This window comes from Diceros bicornis, chromosome 5 (assembly GCF_020826845.1).
Source record: "Diceros bicornis minor isolate mBicDic1 chromosome 5, mDicBic1.mat.cur, whole genome shotgun sequence".
Taxonomy (NCBI): domain Eukaryota; kingdom Metazoa; phylum Chordata; class Mammalia; order Perissodactyla; family Rhinocerotidae; genus Diceros; species Diceros bicornis.
Genome location: NC_080744.1, coordinates 45791710 through 45813244, shown reverse-complemented (window position 1 = coordinate 45813244; position 21535 = coordinate 45791710). Strand labels below are relative to the sequence as shown.

Here is a 21535-nt window from a genome sequence, read left to right as displayed (position 1 = left end):
AAGAAGCACTCCAATATGTTTTATGCAAAGGCACATTGTTGGAGAAAGTGAAGGGAAAATACTCATTTGGATATATAAATCCCATGTGCCTGTTAAATTTATAGGCACAGCATATAAGTTTCTATCTGTAATCTTTTAAAAAGAGATACTCATGGAGAGGAAAGGTGATCAGAAAGATGGGCGATTAGGTAGTAGTGATGGTTGCAAAGCTTTGTGAATATACTAAAAACCACTTAATTGTATGCTTTAAAAGGGTGAATTTCATGGCATGTGACATAATAAATCTAAAGAAAAGAAAGAAGGGGACTGTGAATTAAAAGGATGAGTTGGAAGATAGGTTGATTTTAACAAAGTGAGATGAACCATAGTCTCAGAATGACCTGCGAATCAAGGAGGTTCTATGAGGGTGTGACCGAGAAAGGGCACCAGGGCTATTTTAGAGTGTGTTTAAATAGGACTATGAGGAAGAGACCCCAACTGGAAGAGCCAGATTTGAGAAAAGCAGGGAAGGACAGACCTGGAGGGTAATAAGAAGTGAGGAGAAAAGCCAGGTTGAGGAGAGAAAGTCAGCAGAGATAAAGTAGAGATGAGTGAGGGGACATTTGTCAGTCACAGAGCACTAATGCAAGGGACCTCCAAGATGCAGCGCTTCTGTGCCCTCAGGGGTACCAGAGACTAAATGCTAAAGAAAGTCAGCGTAGGCCTTGCCAGGGGCTGGCTAATCCACACTTTATGCTTCAGCAAAGTGGATTTGGAATTTTCAGAAAATTTTACTTCCTACAAATTTCATGGAAGAAAAATAATGTTAAAATTTTCACTTGAAAATTGCCAGTGAAATTAATAGGCTTGTCCCCTTTCTCGTTGTTCTTTCTCTCGTCTGTGTTTCTTTTGCTAATGTTTCTCCCTTGTTCCAAGTTCCTATCCTTCCTGTCCAGCCTCCCTCTTCTCCCCTCATCAGTAGATCTCTGGAAAGGGGCCGGCTGCCTCCTGAATTCAACTATCCAACTCCTTCATAAATATCTCTTGAATGAGCAATTGGTGACAGAAATCAGGGTTCCTGGATTCCTGCCCTCAACGTGCTTACGAAAGTCTAGTAAGCACCCACCCCCTTTAGCCTTTTCCATCTCTCTCTTTCTCCCCCAGCTCTTTCCCCTGCCAGTCCCTTTACATTTATCACTCCATTGACACTCCTTAAAGCCACGCTGGAGCCTGGGGAGTGGAATCAGTTAAGGGTAAACTGTATGAACCATCTCGCTAAAGAGGATGCCTCACTGCAGGGGTGCACTGCCACGAGGGGCTTGGAACTGAGGGCTTGAGTCACACTGCTTCGGTTTGAATCCTCTATTACTTGCTAGCTGCGTGACTGTGGGCAGGTTACTTAACCTATCCGAGCTTGTTTCCTCATTTATAATATAGGATAATAGTTGTACCTACTTCATAAGATTGTTGTAAGGATAATTGAATTAATAAATGTAAAGTGCTGGCAAATGCCCAGCATATTCAACTCTCCGTAAATTTTGGCCCTGTGTTGATGTCAGTATAAAAACAACTAGTTTAGTTATGAATTTTCTGTATTTCATGCTTAGACTCCAAGCAAAAGCTACCAAGAAACCTTACGAAGTTAAGGATGACTTTGAGAAGTTCCTACATAAACTGGTATGTTTCTTTTTTTGAAAATAATTGAGAATTCTCTCACTAGCTTCTCTTATATAGACTGGACAATATTTAATAAGCAATATATGGTCTCACATCCAAGTTACAGTGGCAGGATAGCATACATTCTTGTTATTTAATCATCCACATGCACATTTAGGAAAATCTCTGTTTTACATATTGTGACCACCTCGTGCCCACTCATCCCCATCCCTTGCTACAACTGAAAACCTCCAAATGCAATCAGAATTTCAAACTAATAGAAGATTATTGGTGTTTTATTTTCCATTAATAATTCAACAAAAATATATCGGATTCCAACGACTGTGTTAGATGAATGTTCCCTGCCCTCAATTAATGGAAACACAAGACAGAAATGATAAGACTCTAAACAGGACTCAAGTGTGAGAAAGAAAGAAAAGCAAAGAGACTGCTCCATTTTTCCAGTTTTTTTCTTTTTGTCCCCTCCTCTTCTGCTCCTCCTTAACTTATGGGCAGTCCTGTATATCTGAAAGGCCTTCTTCCCTTCCAACAGGCTAGAACATGTGGAGAATAGTGTACAGTAAATCTGGAGGTTGGACAATCTGAGGTCAGGAATAGGAGAAAGCTTTTTATTGTCAGCATGTCAGCCTTCCACTCAAAAATCTAGAGGAATCCTCATTGGCTGCTGATGAAATGCCAAAAACAGAGATCAAACAATCTAATCAAATTCCTATATGAGCCAGAAAGGTGATAGCAAGGAGTAAAACACCTGGGTGTTTAATATTAAACAAATAGGACTATTCACTACTTCTACAAAAAAAAGAAATTCTCCCATTTTTCTTGGTCTCTTTTTCTCCCTATTTATAGAGATATGGATACAGAGAAATATTTATTCCATATAAGAAAACAACTGTGCAAGCGTGCTGGCAAAGGGCAAGTGACCTCAGCTGGTAAATGGTAAATGGCCCGAGTGTCAGGGAAACTACACGGAGCTGCGGACACAGCAGCACCCTGGACAGTCCATGCCTCTTCTAAACCAGGCAGCGCCTCCCTCATCCCCAGGTCCTTGTTGCCCTGCAGGAACGGAGGCCAGAGTGTTATCAGATCTGCCACCATCAGTAATCCAGATTCTTCTGTAAAATCTCCTGATTTGGACCTCAAGTTTTTAAACACTGTGAGGACCAAACTAAATATATCTGCAGACCTATGAGCTGCTGGTTTGCAACCCGTGGTTTAAATGCTGCCTGGCTTTGGAGCTCTTCAAAAGCTGTCTCCAGCCAGTATAGCCAATCTTATTCTCCAGTATATCCCAAGGCACAGCCTTCAGAACTCCCACTGAGCCTTCTGACCATACCCATTTACTCATACTCATATACTTTGCTCATCTGGAATCCTACTCCCCAGCTTCCAAATTCTACTTATCCTTCAGGGCCCCCTGCTCAAATTCCATTGTCTGCATGAAGCTTGTTCCAGTGGCCCTAGCTCCATCCTTTCCAGACAAGTTTGATCTCTCTCATAATTTCTAGAATAACACTTGGTGATGGTTTGATTGAAAAATAGTTTTTTCTTCAAGTCAGATATCAAGACAAATATGGACTGCACACTGGAAATTTTTAGTCACCTGTTGCAAAAAAAGAATCTCACGGTAAAAAATTTAAATAGAATAGGAAAACCATGGAAGGGCCATTTTTTACAGTGATCCAGGTATCTTTAAAAAATTATATACCGGCTACAAATCTTCTGTGGAAAATGGCAGGTATTAAAAAACAAAAATTATAATTTTAAATCAATTCAGAGTTTGGATTATTGGGTTTAGAAAACTCAAAATTCTTTCACCAAATTTGACTTAAGCTTTGTCAAGCGTTTACTTTTCTGCTATGAATGAAAATGCACCAGAAGTTTTAGAATAGAATAATGGACTTCCTAGTACTTTATATATAACAGTTGTCCTTTGAGAAATATTACAAGCAGCTTTGCCTGAAACTCTGTGGAACTGAGATTCAAGATGATGATGTCTAATCTTTGAGTTGCACATTAATGAGCAAAAACAATCATAGAATCATAGAAAATTGTGATAATTTTCAGGATAATTCATGCCATAAGACCACTGCTGTCTCAATTATCTGATTATAGCAGTCAAATGCTTTTGGTCTAAATGTTCATATAATTCAGGAAGGCCCTCCTGTAGTCTATCCTTGAGAGAAAGCCATTCATTTACCATCACCGCATGGCCAAACATTTCTGCTGGCTTTTGATAAATGCATATAGGCACCCACCAACACCACTACCCAATCCCAGAACCCCCTCTAAGCCTTTTCATACTCTTACCCACATACCTGCACACCTGCACTACACTGGTCCACATATACAAACAAGACTTGCTAGACAGACAATAAAGGGACGCAAGGCATGGGTGAGGTTTCCCAAAACAGTAAGCATGCCTCTTGGATTAGAAAGCATTGAGAAAAGGTAGGGTAGGGTGGGAAGAAAGTAAATTCCACGAACAAATTGAATTATCTGAATTATCATCCAGATAATTCTCTATTTCAATGTGAATAGAGATTAAAAACTTTAAGTGTCTTTCCTCTAAGTTTCTCTATTGAGAGAAGCTCAGGACCGAAAGAACTGAAAGTGATTGATTATGTGATATCACATGGTTAAAAAAAAAATTAAATGATCCTGGGATTTTCTCCCTAAATCCATCTTTTTATACACCCCCTCCCCCATTAAGTGTTCCTTCCCATCTTGATAATTGGGGGAATCTCACATTTAAGTATATGATGTCCAGGAAAATCTATGAATCCTTAATAATATATTATTTTAATAGCGTTCTGAAGCTCAAACTGAGAGAGAATTTCTGGCATCACTATCATCATCATCATCATCAACAACAGAAAACTACAACTTTGAGGAAGAAGAAGGTCAAGAAAAACCAGAAATCAACTGTATTTAAGAACACTGCTTACAATTTGATTGTATCAGTATGTTTAATTCAAGTCCAATCCATGAAGTCAGTATTGAGTGTCTTTTACCAATTCATCTTTAAAAATCTTAAAATCAATAAATCTCAGTAAATCATCCTTAAGATATCTGTCCAAGCATAATTTTGGCTGTCATTGGTAGAAAACAGATTTTAAGATGGAAAAATAATCATTTTGAACCAGAGAGGGCTTTTAACTCTTTCTTTGGAAATATGGGATAATAGCAATCGTTCATCATAATACAAAACAGAAAGAGGATTAATTTACTGTGGCATAAGAAGTCCTGCCAGTTCCTAAATGCCCTAAATAGTTTCTCTGAGATGTTTTACATTGTTTAGGCCTCAAGGAAAACCAAAGCCCCACCTCCAGGTTTGGTAGCAAACAAACTCTGCTTCTCCGGCGCTAAGCTCCGGTAGCTCCTCTGGTAATAAGCTTCGTGCACATTTGCTAGGAAGCTGGGCAGCTGGTCTGCAGGTACAATCGATACTGTGCAGCCTCCCCATCCTGCTCCAGTAAGTCGTGACCCTTGAGCCCCAAACTTCCTAAAACAATGAGAAAAATCAAAATTAGAACCTGCAAATGAAAATGAGAGTGATTTGCCTGGTCCTTATAGAACACACAACCTACCCAAGTTCTAATAAGAGAATATGTGTTTTTTTTCAGTTCGGGGTTTTTTTTGGTGTTGTCAAACATTTTAGGACATTAAGAAATTTATACGGTTTCAGAAGGTGATTTGAAATCTAATTGCATTGAAAACTAGCCCCTGGTTTTGGCTCTAAGTAGTAAAAGTTAGCAGTACTCCTGCTTCATGAGGGCTAGCAATAACCCACTGCAGTGTTGATTCCATAAAGTCAGCACTTGCAGAGTTGTGTAGCAAGCCTACAGGTGATCAGGAAGAGGGAGTAAAAGGAAAACAGGCAGGGCACATGATCAACATTATGAATCAGAAGGTCGCTCCAAATGGGGGCAAATCAGAATTTAAAGTGCACAGTCTTATACAAGCGAGGGCTTCTTCTGGTGGCTATGTAAGCTGGGTTCTCAAGGCATGGCTATTTCACATGAAAGAATCAGTCTCCATAACAGATAGTCTAGATTTATGCTGAATAAATTTATCAACAAAGAACATGTTATTAAACTCTAGGTCAGTTTGTCCATTTAATCGCTGCTGGGAAATTAGGCAGACCTTTCCACAAAGAGGATGGTGGCTTCTACAGGTTCTTCTCTGCACCTTCGGGAGCTGGTCTGACAACTGGACTCAGAATTTACTATCAGACAACCGTGTCTGATTAGGATGGAAATTACTATATAAACCACCACACAGCAAAAGCGAATTTTAGTCACCATCAACCAGACACAGTTTCAAACCTAAGATTTGTGCCAAAGTGTCAGGCCCTTACAAAGTACAAGGTTCACTCATCTTTAAAAGATGCGATTTATCCTGACAATGAAAGTTAACATGTATTTCCAATTCTTCCTAATGAAATTTACTCCAAATTCATAGCAGATTAAAAACTCCAGAATTAATTTAGCACAATTTTGTCCCTTTTTTCCATCTAAATGAGCTACTTTACTTCCTGGAAAATATCAATAGAATATTACTCCTACTCTAGGACATCAGAATTATTGCACACCAGTAATTCATTATCCCCCTAATGATTTTCTCAATTGATTTCCTTTCATCATCTGTTTTATTCATTAAAATATGCTTTTCAAATGAAAATAGATGTTTAAGGAAGAAAACAAAAATGCTTGCAAATAAAAAAAATTACTCTAAAAACTCTCAACAAAATGGGTATAGAAGGAAAGTACCTTAACATAATAAAAGCCATATATGACAAACCCACAGCCAACATCATACTCAACTGGGAAAAACTGAAAGCCATCCCCCTGAAAACAGGAACAAGACAAGGGTGCCCACTCTCGCCGCTCTTATTCAACACAGTACTGGAGCTTCTGGCCAGAGCAATTAGGCAAGAAAAAGGAATAAAAGGAATACAAATAGGCAATGAAGAAGTGAAACTCTTGCTGTTTGCAGATGACATGATCTTATATACAGAAAAGCCTAAAGAAACCATTGGAACACTATTAGAAATAATCAACAACTACAGCAAAGTTTCAGGGTACAAAATCAACTTACAGAAATCAGTTGCATTTCTATATACCAACAATGAACTAACAGAAAGAGAACTCAAGAAGACAATCCTATTTACAATTGAAACAAAAAGAATATAATATCTAGGAATAAATTTAACCAAGGAAGTGAAAGACTTATACAATGAAAAGTATAAGATGTTACTGAGTGAAATTGATGACATAAAGAAATGGAAAAATATTCCATGCACTTGGATTGGAAGAATAAACATAGTAAAAATGTCCATACTACCTAAAGCAATCTACAGATTCAATGCAATCCCAATCAGATTCCCAAGGACATTCTTCATGGAAATAGAACAAAGAATACTAAAATTCATATGAGGCAACAAAGGACCCCAGACAGCTAAAGCAATCCTGAGAAAAAAGAACAAAGCTGGAGGCATCACAATCCCTGACTTCAAAACATACTACAAAGCTATAGTAATTAAAACAGCATGGTACTGGTACAAAAACAGACATACAGATCAATGGAACAGAATTGAAAGCCCAGAAATAAAACCTCACATCTATGAGCAGCTAATCTTTGACAAAGGAGCTAAGAACATACAATGGAAAAAGGAAAGTCTCTTCAATAAATGGTGCTGGGAAAACTAGATAGCCACTTGCAAAAGAATGAAAGTAGACCATCTTCTTTCACCATACACAAAAATCAACTCCAAATGGATCAAAGACCTGAAGGTGAGACCTGAAACTATAAAACTCCTGGAGGAAAATATAGGTAGTACACTGTTCATCATCAGCCATAAAGGGATCTTTTCGAATTCCATGTCTACTCAGACAAGGGAAACAACAGAAAAAATAAACAAGTGGGGCTTCATCAGATTTAAGAGCTTCTATAAGGCAAATGAAACCAGGATCACAATGAATAGGCAGCCCACCAGCTGGGAAAAAATATTTGCAAACCACGTATCCAACAAGGGATTAATCTGCATAGTATATAAAGAACTCATGCAACTGAACAACAAGAAAACAAACAACCCAATCAAAAAGTGGGCAGAGGAAATGAACAGATACTTCTCCAAAGAAGATATACAGATGGCCAATAGGCACATGAAAAGATGCTCAACATCACTAATCATCAGGGAATGCAAATCAAAACCACACTAAGATATCATCTTACACCCATCAGAATAGCTATAATCACCAAGGCAAAAAGCAACAAATGCTGGAGAGGCTGTGGAGAAATGGGAACCCTAATTCACTGCTGGTGGGAATGCAAACTGGTGCAGCCTCTACGGAAAACAATATGGAGATTCCTCAAAAAATTAAAAATAGAAATACTTTATGATCCAGCTATCCCACTACTGAGGATCTACCCAAGGAACCTGAAATCAACAATCCAAAGAAGTTTATGCACCCCTATGTTCATCGCAGCATTATTCACTACAGCCAAGGCATGGAAGCAACCCAAGTGTCCCTCGACTGATGATTGGATAAAGAAGATGTGGTATATGTATACAATGGAATACTACTCAGCCATAAAAAAAAAGACAAAATCGTCCCATTTGCAACAACATGGATGGACCTGGAGGGTATTATATTAAGTGAAATAAGCCAGAAAGAGAGACAAACAGTGCATGATTTCACTCATATGTGGTAGATAAACCAACACACGGACAGATAGAACTGTTTGGTGGTTACCAGGGGCTAGGGGGTGGGGGGTGGGCACAAGGAGTAAAGGGATGCACTTATATGGTGACTGACAAACAATAATGTACAACAAAGATTTCACAATTAAAAAGAAAAAAAAGATTACTCATCTCCTCCTGTCCCAAAAACATTCAGCTTATGGCCCAGTAGCTGAACTGAGCCCAACTCTAGCTGAACTGGGCCCAACTCCTTTCATCCAGGCGAAAAGTTTCTTTGACTCTGGGATTCTAGGATTATTCTGAGTTCCTAGGCTGGCAAAGGGACATTTTGCAATTTGGTGATTTGAAAAAGATAAGTTGTCATATGCAGTCACATCAAACTCTCTCTCCCCGTGGAAAATGCTGAGAAAAACTGAGGTGTCAGTGAAGCATCTCTGGAAGCCCCTAAAATCTGGGTATCAAAGCCAATCACAGCATGGTCTAGAGAAGAACAGTGTACCCTCTTACTTGATTTTCTAGGACCAAACTATGCCATTTTGCTGAACTAAAGTCACAGGTCTTTTAAGGTCTTCAGTGGACTTCTAGGCATATTTTCTTAAACTTTCTCATTTGAACAATTTTTGAAAGCTGTGGTTTCAGAACTCAACTTAAAGCAAACTGAGAGTGTTATTTCTAACTGGTTACAAAACCCATAGGAACTGTGTCAGAGGGCCTATTTTCCTGAGTATCCTGCCAGTTTCCAGAGAGCAGAAGCTAGAAGTCTTTCTAGGTAAATACATTCATTCCCTTCTGAGTCTCCAGAGCTGCTCTGCCACCACCCTGCCTGCTGTGGATGAAAATGGACTGGACTGCATCAACCACAGGGTCTGAAACCATCAGGGCTCAAATTTCCCAAATAAAGAATGCTAAGTGCTGTTATAAATAGCCTTCTGCCCCTGAGTCAATGGCACTTGTGATCACATATCAGGGGGCTGCCCCAGCAGCTGGTCAGCAGCCTACCCAGCTACACAACTCACAAGCTAGAAGGGTCAAGTCTATAGTGGTCCCCACTGGTGCTTACGATGCCCTTTGGCATCTGCCACAGAAATTCCAAGAGAGATCCAAAAGTTAGGAGACCAATGTAAGCTTTAAATTAAGAAAGAAAAGTAGGTGAGCCAAGGGTGTTTAGTGAACTTTTTATGTTTGCATTTTTTTCCTGGGAAAACAGTAAGACACTAAAAATATAGCTCCTGAGCTACTGCACATCAGAGAGGCAATATGAGAGTTATGAAAACCAAAACCCTAAAGTCCCCCAAATACCACTTTGATGATTGTGGCTACTGGAATGGGAATAATGTGCAAGGGTTGATCAAAACAACAAAAGCAGCCTCTGCCTTAAAAAGCATGATCTGCCAAGAAAAGGCTAGGGCAGATGAGAGATGAGGATTATGTAGAATGTTCCCTTCGATCCTTTATCACTGAAAAGTGTATTCATGTAACTAACTTTCCAGGCCCCCAATAGAGGCTGACTAAAATTTCCTACTTTTAAATGAACTGACTTACCATAAAGCACTCACTAAGGTACAGGACAATGACTCGTAGAGGGGGTGGGGGATCCAGTAAGACCCAATTTTGCTACAAACTACAAAGAGGGAAAGCAAAGAGTTGTGACTTGTATCAATCCAATTTAATTTATTTTAAAATAAGTAAATATTTTTATATTATACAAATGGATATTAAATTAGTTATTGCAGAAAATCTTGAATGTAGGGACAGGTTATCTCTCTCTCTCTCTAATCCTAGCCCAGCATAATTCCAGGCATTCGGTAGGTTCTAATAAATGGCTGCTGGATTATTATATTTGTTTTAAAATATCAAAATATATACTCAAGCTGTTTATTTTTTTATGAAATTAATATTAGAAAACTTCAATTACGTGAAACAAAGTATAATAACGAAGGAAAAAGATGAAGCTTGCTCAATTATAAAATATCTCTTTTAAATGTACCAAATGTAAATTTTAAGAAATGGCTAAATTTTAAAATAGAATTTACTGAGGAACATAAAACAATTTTGAAACCAAGTCAATTACATGTGAGATGGCTCACACACATATCTATTATATATAACTATAAGCAGTCAGTAATATATTCTTTACCTGGAAAAACTTCTAGCTTCTGCTCTGAAGCCTATAATTTTCTGACTAGAATCTCAGGAAAACAGACCTTCCAGAACAATTTCTATGATTTTTACAGCCATGTTAGAAACACTTTCAGATTGCTTTAGATCCCAGAAACCATAGACTTTAAATAATGTTCAAATGAGAAAGCATAAGAAACTGACTACAAGTCTGTTTTAGAAATGTAAGCCACTAAAGGCCATTGAAGCCCAGCGGGTTTGGTTCCAGCAAATGGCATACATATGTATATTTTGGGGGGGAAGGGGCAATAAGTGGAAGACGCAGGCCCAAAGAGAAGTGAGCCACAAAGGACAGCAGAAATGGCCCTCTCCCTTCCTCTTGGGAGAGTGTGCAGACCAGCACTGAAGATCATGGGGAAAGAGCACACACACACACTGATTTGCACTTCATTCTTCCTCATTCTGACCTCGTCAGGCGAACGGGTGCAAGAGGCTGAGCAGCACAGAAAAACTGTGGGAAGGCTTCCGACGAAGACAGCGAATTAACTTTTGTAACCTTCGTTGGGCTGTTAAAATATGTCGTTCATCTTCCTTAACAGGTTGGGCAATAATGCAGCAATGAGTCCTCTCTATTTTCAACAAGTGTCAAATGGAAATAAAAGGCATTGCTATTTTTCCTAAGTATAACCAGGGAAACCGATAACAAATGAGCTAGCTGTCTCACATACAATTGACTTGGTTTCAAATTGTTTTCTGTTCTCGGTAAATCCTACTTTAAAATTTAGCCATTTCTTAAAATTTACATTTTGTTCATTTAAAAGACTTATTTTATAATTGGGCAAGCTTCCTCTTTTTCCTTCATTATTATACTTTGTTTCACATAATTAAGGTTTTCTAAAATTCACTTCATAAAAAAATAAACAGCCTAATTGCATAAGTGTAGTTTCCTTCTCCTTCCTAAACTTTCCTTTGGATTCTAAACTGATTTTCTCTTAAAGAACAGTAAAAGGCTCGACTGAGACAACAGCAAGCATTGGTGATCTCGTCTATCCTTTTTCCCCCCTTCCCTCCACTTGGGTCATAAGTAGCTTCCTATACGTTGTCCTATGCGCTAGCTACCTAGAGATGCCTTTTGAATACAGTCTAGCTCAGATCACATTAAGATTTTAGCTGGTACTAGTGCCCTGAATATTCTCTTGGCATCGGAATCTTTCCTTCACTCAATCAGTTGGTTGGCTTTTCATGCAAACAGCTTCCAAGTAGGCCTTCACGAAGACTAAAGGAATTTTAAAGAGCCAGAAGTGGACCAGGACCAAGGTAATCTAAAGATTGTTGGTGGTGGTGCTCCTCCCTGAACCCGTTTCAGCTTCCCTCCTCCCTCTTCTTCTGGGTTGTCTCCCAAAGCCAACCAGTCTTCTCAGGCTGCCCAGTCTTAGTCATACCTTCCTTAGTGGTGCTAATATTTTTAAAGGGGACAGGGAAGTGTGGAGGTGGTAGTGATTCTTAAACAAAACAATTCCCTACCAGAAGTTGAGCTGATGGTGCCAGTGGCCCAGCAGGCCTTGCCAGGGCCCTTCCCAGCACGTCCAACACTTGCTCTGCCTGGGCCCCTGAGATAATGATAAAGCTTCAGAGGGAACTAGGGCTTAAACGTGTCACCGTTTTTTATTTGAATCTTTCCCCACATTTACCATTTACTACTATTCCACTGTCTTATCTTTCTCTCCCCGGTATTTAGCCATTCCACATTACTACTATCTTTTTGTATTCTTCTGCATTCCTCCTTCTTCCCTCATATATCCACTCAAAAGAAAGTGCGGGAGCTTTTGAAAGTGGGAGTTTAGACTACAGTTTCACATGAGACACAAATACCCTACTGAAAAACATTTGTGGACTGAAGGAAGGAATGGCATCAAAGACGCATCTACCTAATTCCCCTGGGCTATCCCCCTCTGAGGTTGCTCTGCCACTTAGGACCTTTTAGTAACTAGCAACTAACTGGAATATTTGGAGAATATTATATGCTGGTCACAGAGACAGCAAAGAAAAAATTAATTATATAAGAAGCTTAAGGACCAGACAACTATTCTGGCCAATATTTTCAACATGCCAAAAGATAATCTTTCAATGTGGGAAACTCGGTCCCTATATGGCTACGGAATAAGTAGAAATTAATTTGATACTTAGCAATTGGCTTTCCAAACGAAAACAACTGTAAAAAAGGGAGTGAGTTCCCTATACTAGACACAACTGGATTTTCTTCAGAAAAGCAATAACAGCAGATGAAAATGGGCTGGACAGAAACGCCTTAGCTGCCATTAAGACAGGAGTTTCCAAAACCAAATAAATGAAAAAATAAATAAAAGATGTTCTTTCAAACCCTTTTAAGACACAGCCACTAAATCTTTCACTAGAACCACATTTAAAAAAAATATATAGACCTATAGACTTCTAGAACAGAAAAAGACCCTGGAGATCATAAAGCAAGGCAACAGTCCCACGTCACAGAGCTCAGAACGGAGAGGTAGAGCTAGAACTCAGCCTTGCTCACTTCCAGCCCAGTTTTCATCCTCCTCCACACACTGCCTCCTCTGCTCAACGTGGCTTTGCTCCATGTTCAAATACTGCAAACTATTGACAACCAACGCCTTCATCATTAAAGCTGTAAAGCTAGGGAAGGAAAATGGGTAAAAAATGACCCACATTCAAATGTAATCACGTCTCGGTATAGCCCAAGGGGAGAGAGATAGGTGTGGCAAAAAACACTGGATTGAGAGCTAGGCTTTCCTACTGACTCATTATATTAACTTGTTGAAATCACTTACCTCTTAGTGCCTTCTCAGATCTCTAAGGCCCCTTCCTGCTCTCATATCTTATGGTACTATAAGATAATGCTGACCCAGAAATGTGAAGCCTGCCTTCCAAAAATGTGGCTTTTACAGAAACAAGGAAATTTTCTCAGGCCAAAAACCCAGGAGTCATCTTGTTCCTCCCTTTCACCCACACAGCAGTTCTCTTGAATCTTGTTCAAGGCATATCTAGCATAGAATCATTTAGCACTTCCATTGCCACCTTTCTCTACTCAGAGCCAGAGTTCCTCCTATGGCCTACAAGGCCCATGAGCTATGGCTCTCCACCACCTCTCTTACTTCCTCACCTACTACCCTGTCCCTCCTTTACTGCCCTCCAACCACACTGGTCTTCTTGCTTTTCCTCACACGTGACAGCCACGTACCCATCTCTGGGCCTATCCACTTATTGCTCTCGTTTCTTCACTTCCCTCAAGTCTCTGCTCAAATATCACCTCCTCAGAGAGGCCCTCTTCAACCACTCTATACAAATATTACCCACCCAACCCTGGTCCTCTCTAGCTCTTCTATTTTTTTTCCATAGCATTTATCACTACCACTTATTTTATTTTTAATTGTCATTTTCCTCTTTCCCCGTGAGAATGTAAGTTCTGTAAGAGAAGGAGCTGGTTGACCATCTCAGGAAGAGAGAGTTCATTAGAGAATGCCAGGAGGCTGGTAAATGCCCCTGCACTGCTTTTCAGAGGGCAAACTATTCCACTACCTTCTAGGCAAAGCCATTTCTTCCCGATTTCTGCACAAATCATTCCACTTCCTCTAATTTCTAGAACTGAACAATATTTGTCCCTTCCATTCACTGGGCCCTTTATATTTTCAGAAAACAGCACTTATAATGAAACAAGCTCTGGAAGGCTTTTTGGCAATTAGCGAGCGAACACTGACGTCAGCAGAGTGATTCTCATCAATGCTGTGTTCAAGTCTTTCGACAAGTTAGGTTACACACGGCAATTTGTGATCACTGGAGCTACTTGGTTTAAACTTTTCAGGCTGGGAGTGTGGCAATGAGTGAGGCGAGCCACAGGCACCAAGTGGTCAATTATCTTTTCACTACTAATTGCAGGCAGTTCTGTATTACCTTCTTACAGGGGAAATAACATGTAGCCATTTGAGAGCTCCCCCATTTCTCTTTCAGTTCTCCCAGGGTCAGTGAGATTCATTCTGGGTAAAGGGACCATTCTACTCTATTAGCCCCATTCTCTAGCAATTATAAGGAAGTTATTCTCAGGCTTTGTGAAAGAGTTTCCCTCTTACATTTCTGTCTCAACTGACCATTTATAAACTGGGCTTTCTTTAGTCCTTATTCCCCTAAATCGCCTAACCTAAACCTGGAAGGCAGGAAATGCTGGCTTTCTGAGTAATTCCTTCAGAACCTCCCCTCATACACTCCTCTAAGGCTGGAGGCTCTCTTTCCATTTTCTCCCTTCTTTGAATAAAACTAGTAAACTTAGGACACCAAACAGGAGATGCTGGCACAGCCACAGTGTAGTGGACACCATTGATTAAAATATCATGAGAAAGTAACATCAGGGTCCGTGTCTGAGAAGAGCTCCCTGAAACGCCTGATCATCCAAAGATGGGAAAGTCTTTCTTATGATGTTGTGAAGAACTGACTCCAAACCTGGAGCCTCAGAAAGCCGTGGAGTCAGGTCTCCAATCTTTCATCCTACAGATATTCAGGAGAGAACAAGTTCAGCTCTGTATCATAGACAACCCCTTCTATAGGAAGTGGGGAAGGATCTTCTTTCACTTAGAAGATTATGAAAATGTTGCACTTTTTTCGTTAATTTAAACAGGTTCTTCGGCAGCATCCCCCAGCCCCCGCCATGCTGCTCTCAGCCTCACCGACAGACGTCCACCAGCTGGTCCACCTCGGGGCAGCTACACTCGTACATGTCCCGGCAGCTCACGTGGCTCTGGTTCATTAACTCGCCCAGCAGCTGGACCATGTTGTCAGGTGCTTCTTCACATATCTTCTTAAACTGGAGCACTCGCGCAGCCTCGCTGTACACATGCTTGGCCCGCTGGTAGAGTTTGAAGATGGGCACTTAGGAAGGAAGGGGATGGGGAGCAGGGTTAGAAATAGTTACTAGATAGCCCAGGACTAAGAGAAATACAGTTATTGAAGACTTCCATTTCTGTCTTCATTAGCAATACCTTAGGCTTTAAATAGGTCTCTCATTCACTGAAAGAATGCTCTATAGTCTAAATCTCTTTTCAAGTCAATTTTACTTTTTTCTTCATACTGAATATAATCTTGTAAGTATGTTTTCTTCACTTAGTTAGACACACCCAGACACATGCACATATGTGTGTGCAAACTGACTCATCACATAGGATGGGAGAGGTAACATGTACTGAGCACTCCCTACATTTCAGGCACTTTAAAGGCACCATCTCACGTAGTTCTCATCACAGCACTGGGGGATGGGCAATTTGATCCCTGTTTAACAGAGAAGAGACTGTGGCTCCGCGGAGTGAAGTTACGTGGCTAAGACCACACATCTAGAAAGTGGCAGAAGCAGAATAGATCGGGATGTCTGACCCCAGAGCCACATTCTTCCCACTGTTACCAACCAGAAAGGACCACTTAAAATGCTTATGCTGGCACTTCCATTTCTAAAAATGTATCCTAGAGATAAGCACAATTATTTATATATGTATATGTGTGTATACACATATGTGTGTATACACATATACGTATATGTACATATATATGCATTCATGCACTGCATAATGATGTTCAGTCAATGATGGATGGCCTGTACATATAATGGTGGTCCCATAAGATTAGTACCATAGAACCTAGGTGTGTAGTAGGCTGTACCATCTAGGTTTGTGTAAGTACACTCTATGATGTTTGCACCACAATGAAACCGCCTAATGACACATCTCTCAGAACATATCCCCTTTGTTATGCAACAAATGACTGAATGTGTGTGTATGTACATATATATACTGCACCATTATTTATCATAGCAGAAAATAAGAAACAATCCAAATGTCTAATAACAGGAAATATTTTTAAAATTACACTACATCCATTAAAAAAATTTTACTGCTATTAAAACCCAGATTCTAAGACAATTTACTACATGGGAAATTGTTCATTATTAACTGAAAAATCAAGACATAAAACTATATGTACGATTAATACTAATTTTGCATTCACCTATACACATATTTATGTACATTTTAATTTTTAAAAATTATAAGAAAGCACCAAAATGTTAACAGTCATTATCTCTATGGTACATTATAGGTGATTTTATTTTCTCCTTGACACAATTCTCTACTTTCCACATTATTCACAATGACTCTAACTTCAGTTACAGAAATATGTCCTACTGCAATGGCTGTGTCTATAATACTTACACATTCCCCTGAATAATAACTGAGACCTCCTTACCATTTTCACCCATGCTAAACAGTGGCTGAGCTGGTGCTGTGGGGTCTGGGAAAATTTTGGAAAATATATGGAAGGTACCTGGCCTACTGGAAAGAGCCAGGGCTAAGAATCAAAAGGTCTGTCATTTCTGCAGCTCTGTGACAACTGGCTGACCCAAGTTGCTACCTCTATAGGTCTTTATTTCTCCATCTCTAAAATGAGGTTGAGAATTACTTCTTACGGGGCCAGCCCCGTGGCTTAGCGGTTAAGTGCTCACGCTCCGCTGCTGGCGGCCCGGGGTTTGGATCCCGGGTGCGCACTGATGCACTGCTTGTCCAGCCATGCTGAGGCCGCGTCCCACATACAGCAACTAGAAGGATGTGCAGCTATGACATACAACTATCTACTGGGGCTTTGGGGGGAAAATAAATAAATAAATAAAAATTATAAAAAAAAAAAAAATTACTTCTTAGGATCCTTCCAGCTCTAACATTTTATGATTCTATGAAGAACTTCCTCCAAGCAACCCCCCCCATATTGTTATATTTCGTAAAGAGGATGCTAACTGTGACTGTTTGCACCCCCAGCTCTACTCTCGTTCCTTCTCCACCCTGCTATCTGCCCCAGGAGGCTCACCTGTATGGATTACACCAACGTGTTCCCTTGCCATCTAGATTGGAGACAGGGAGAAGATCAGCAAGAGATGAGAGGGAAGAGAGTGAGGTCACAGGGTTTATTCCCTGCCTCCCTCCTTGCAGAGCTACCTGGCGCTGGCTCTGTCCCTCCACTGAAGGACACTGAGCCTCCTTTCAAGGTAGCTTTTTCTACATGACTCTGTCCTCCAGGGTCTGCCTCCAGATTCCTCTCCCTTAGACTATTACTACTTTTTCAGAAGTGTTTTTAAATTCCACCAATAATTCTATTAAAGTTTCAGGTTACATTCTCTAACCCCGGCCCCCCCATCCCCCTATAGCACTGTCCTCCTAACTCTTGGAGATGGGTAAAAAGGCTAGAGGAAGTGAATAGCCATTCTTAGGATTTGTGTAAAAGTTAAGCATTACAAGGGTGGGGCTAACTTTCCTATAAATTAATAAAGAATTAAAAGTTTCCTTTCAAAAGTTCTTGAGTCATATTAGGTATACTGAGTCATATTAGGTATATTAAACTTACAGTCAACTGCTTGCATCAATGAAATGACACAAATTCATGTGAATTTTCCTATTCTCTTTCAAAGAGGACCTAAATTCAGTCATCAAATCTAGTCAGGTCTGCTTTCACAGTGTGTCTTGTAGTCATCCCTCCCTTCTGTTCCCACTGTCATTAACCAAATTCACACTTTTATTCCCTTTCCCAGTTGAACTATTTTGCAATGATCTCCAAATTGATATTCCTGTCTTAGTCTCTCCTCCCTGCAACCTACCTTGAGGTCAGTACTGTCAGATTGAGCTCCTAACAACACACAGCCATGTTACTACCCTAAACCTTCACTGCTTCCCCAGTGTTTACCATAATCCAAATTCCTGCCCTCAGCATGCTCAGTCCCGATAGGAACTCTTCCCTTCAGCCAAACTGGCCTATTTGTAGTTACCCAAACACTCACTGCTTCTGGATATACTCATTAGTCCACACGGAAATAGTTTCTTGTCCTTTCTCTCCCTATCAAAATTTTACCTTTCTGAAGTTCAGCTTAAATTTTATGTGCTCCATGAAGCTGTGATGGTCCCAGCTGGAAACCATCTCTTGACTCTGAATTTGTACCACACTTGCAGTCCATGGCACTCATTTGGTGCTTATCATATACTTTCCATAGTAATTGTTTCTCCTATCTCTGCAAAGTTTGCCAACTGCTGAAGACAGAAACCAGATCTTCTAGTTCCATGCATTCCACCACTACAACCTTTCACCCATAAGCACCTTCAACAGTGCCTTACATGACAGGGGCTCAGTGGGTGTTGGCTGTTGATGATGATACAATTAGCACTTTATTTTTAACACCAGTTCAAAATCAGGATACCTCCATTTAGGCATTGTTGTTAAAAAAAAATTTGGTGCCAGTACTTACTTTAGCTTACTAAAGTGTTGAGACTGAGGAAAGTGGACAGCAAGATTCCCTTTGGTATTGAATCTGCAACTACTGACACCAAGTATGGATGAAAAATAAGAAGAAAGAGGACCTACAAGTTAAATATAGGCAGGAATAAAACATATTTTGTTCCATCAGTGGCCAGGTCACGTGAAGCAGCCCACACTGCAATGTGAATTTATTTCCATCAATAAGTTCAATGCAAATGGGAATGTGCATTATTTTAGGGTCTGGGTATCAAAATATCCCAAGTCTTACGAATACCCAATACTGGCATAAACTGTCGGCAAAAACACACTGTCTGAAGAAACAGCACAGGTAGATTTAACAATAATAACTCCTCAAAATCTCTGAACAGAGAATGAAAAAGATGGACCATTTGGTTGACATGTATGTGCCTGAGATGGTACCAATAATTCTATATATGTTAATATAATCCAGGTTGTAGATTATACATTTTGAAAGGAAAGAAAATGACCTTGGTAACTATAGTTTAAGATTGTTCTTTTTTTAAATTGAGGTTGAAACAAAATGTTTAAAATACTAGCTTTTCATAAAAAAGGATGAAATCTTGCCATTTGTGAAAACACAGATGGACCTCGAGGGTATTATGCTAAGCAAAATAAGTCAGAGGGAAAAAGTCAAATACTGTATGAATAAATAGAAGATAAAATAAATAGAAGATAAAAACAACAACAAACAAACACATAGAGACAGAGATTGGATTGGTGGTTACCAGAAGGGAAGGGGGGAGGGAGGAGGACAAAAGACATGATTAGGCACATGTGTATGGTGATGGATTGTAATTAGTCTTTGGATGGTGAACATGATGTAATCTACACAGAAATCGAAACATGATCATGTACACCCAAAATTTATATAATGTTATAAACCAATGTTAACACGATAAAAAAGAAAGAAAGAAAAAAAAATACTAGCTTTAGGATTCCATCAGTGTTATTTTTGAACTACTTCACCTCCCATAATCATAGGCCAAGTTACAAAATCAGAGCGAGGATGGAGAATAAGGGGAGAATATTGGTTGATTTTTATCGTAATGTCCCATTTGTGAAGAAAGCATCCAGTTTCCAGGTCCACTGCTATTTACGGCTGCAGCACAAAAGGCACATAAAAAGAAAGCAACACCCACTATGATCATAAAATAGTGCTATTTAGCTGACAAATCACTGTACTATGCTTTGATTTTAAAGACTTTTTTTTAACTTGGAATTTAAAAAATTTTCAAATATACAGGACAGTGGAGAAAATGCTATAGTAAACTCCATACACCCATCACCTAGATTGAACAATTATTAACATTTTGCCATATTTGCTTCAATTGATATCTTGCTGAAGTTTTAAAATTATAGATGTGACATTTTCTCCCTACATATTTCAGTGTGCATCTCTATAAAATAAGGATGTTTTCTTACATAACCTCCATATCATTATCATATCTAGCAAAATTACCAATGATTCCTTAATATTGCCTCATATTCAGTCCATATTTAAATTTTCTCAGTTGTTTAAATTTCACTTGATTTACACCAGGATCCAAAGAAAGTCTACACCTTATATTCAGTTGTTATGTGTAATAAGTCTCTTTTAATCAAGAATTTGCAGTGATTTTTTATTCTCTGGATTCTCAATGTCATATATATAAAATATAAGCACATTTTAGGGCCATATCCTGTAATAAAACTCAATATAGTCCATTAGGGAGCACATGCTTTAGTTTTTCTTTAGAATTACTCAGTCCCTTAGGATTAAATAATTTCCTTCAGGATTAAATATTCTAAAGTAGAAACTGTCCAGAGAGATGTGTTTTATATTAAATCTTAGGACTGGTGTTTTCATTTGTAACAGGAAACCTTTAGAACACACTGAGCAGATTACCAGAACCTCACAAGCCTGGCACCTTCTCACGTCTGTTCTCTATTGCAGAGTGTTTCACAGCAAGACTTCTGAATGGGAATGTCTAATGAGGACTCTTGCTGGGCATTCTGAAGGTGCATGAGAGATTGCCATGGCTCACACTCCCTGAACAGTAGTAACTCAGACAACAAGGGAAAGGGCAGAAAGGGCATCTGTTTTCAATTGTGATATAAAAATCTTGCCAAAGGCTACAGCAGATTTGGAGACCACCTTTGGGAGGGAAAGTAATTCTGTGTTGGCTGGACATCACAAATGCTCTCTGGATCCACGGTTCTGGCTTGTTATATGCTGGCAATTCATCAGGTCTCTGTTTTGCAGATACCAAAAAATCCAAGAAAATCTGAAACTTTGTCCATAACAGCTTCCTTCCCTGTCTAGTTAACTTTAAAACTGGATGCTCCATCTGTCTCTAAGCTCTTATAATCCTTGAGAGCAATTATTATATTAAAGGATGAAGGAAGTTGTTTCTCACTATGTTCAATGCATGTGTAATTACTTCCAAAGCAAATCCAATTTAAGAATATAACACCAGATGCCATTTTGCTAAAATACTACTAGTGTCCCATCATATCCATGGGAAATCTGAGCTTCCAAGCAGGAAATGTCACATAGGTTTTGGAACATTGACTTACTCCAACCTGAATCTTAGATAATTACTGAATCTAATCCTGAAATCATGACACAGATTCTGAGATCTAAATGATCCTGGCCATATACATTTAAACTGCAATCGTTGTCCAATAAATTCACTTGTATAATAGCTCTAACTTTCCTTTCCCTCTGAC

At 39.4% G+C, this 21535-nt stretch overlaps 2 protein-coding genes across 5 annotated transcripts in view; one reads left to right on the top strand and one right to left on the bottom strand.

Moving 5' to 3' along the window:
* The window catches only part of FAM227B (family with sequence similarity 227 member B), a 202071-nt gene extending 197483 nt beyond the window's left edge, over positions 1–4588 (top strand). The window contains exons 15-16 of the mRNA XM_058541547.1: positions 1587–1656; positions 4463–4588. Coding sequence (XP_058397530.1) covers positions 1587–1656; positions 4463–4588 — 196 coding nt within the window. The remainder of the gene's footprint in view (positions 1–1586; positions 1657–4462) is intronic.
* The window catches only part of GALK2 (galactokinase 2), a 135032-nt gene continuing 118054 nt past the window's right edge, over positions 4558–21535 (bottom strand). For all 4 annotated transcript variants that reach the window (XM_058541540.1, XM_058541539.1, XM_058541538.1 and 1 more), the window contains 2 exons: positions 15190–15391; positions 4558–5158 (listed from right to left, as the gene is read on the bottom strand). In XM_058541540.1, coding sequence (XP_058397523.1) covers positions 4951–5158; positions 15190–15391 — 410 coding nt within the window. In that variant the 3' untranslated portion in view covers positions 4558–4950. The remainder of the gene's footprint in view (positions 5159–15189; positions 15392–21535) is intronic.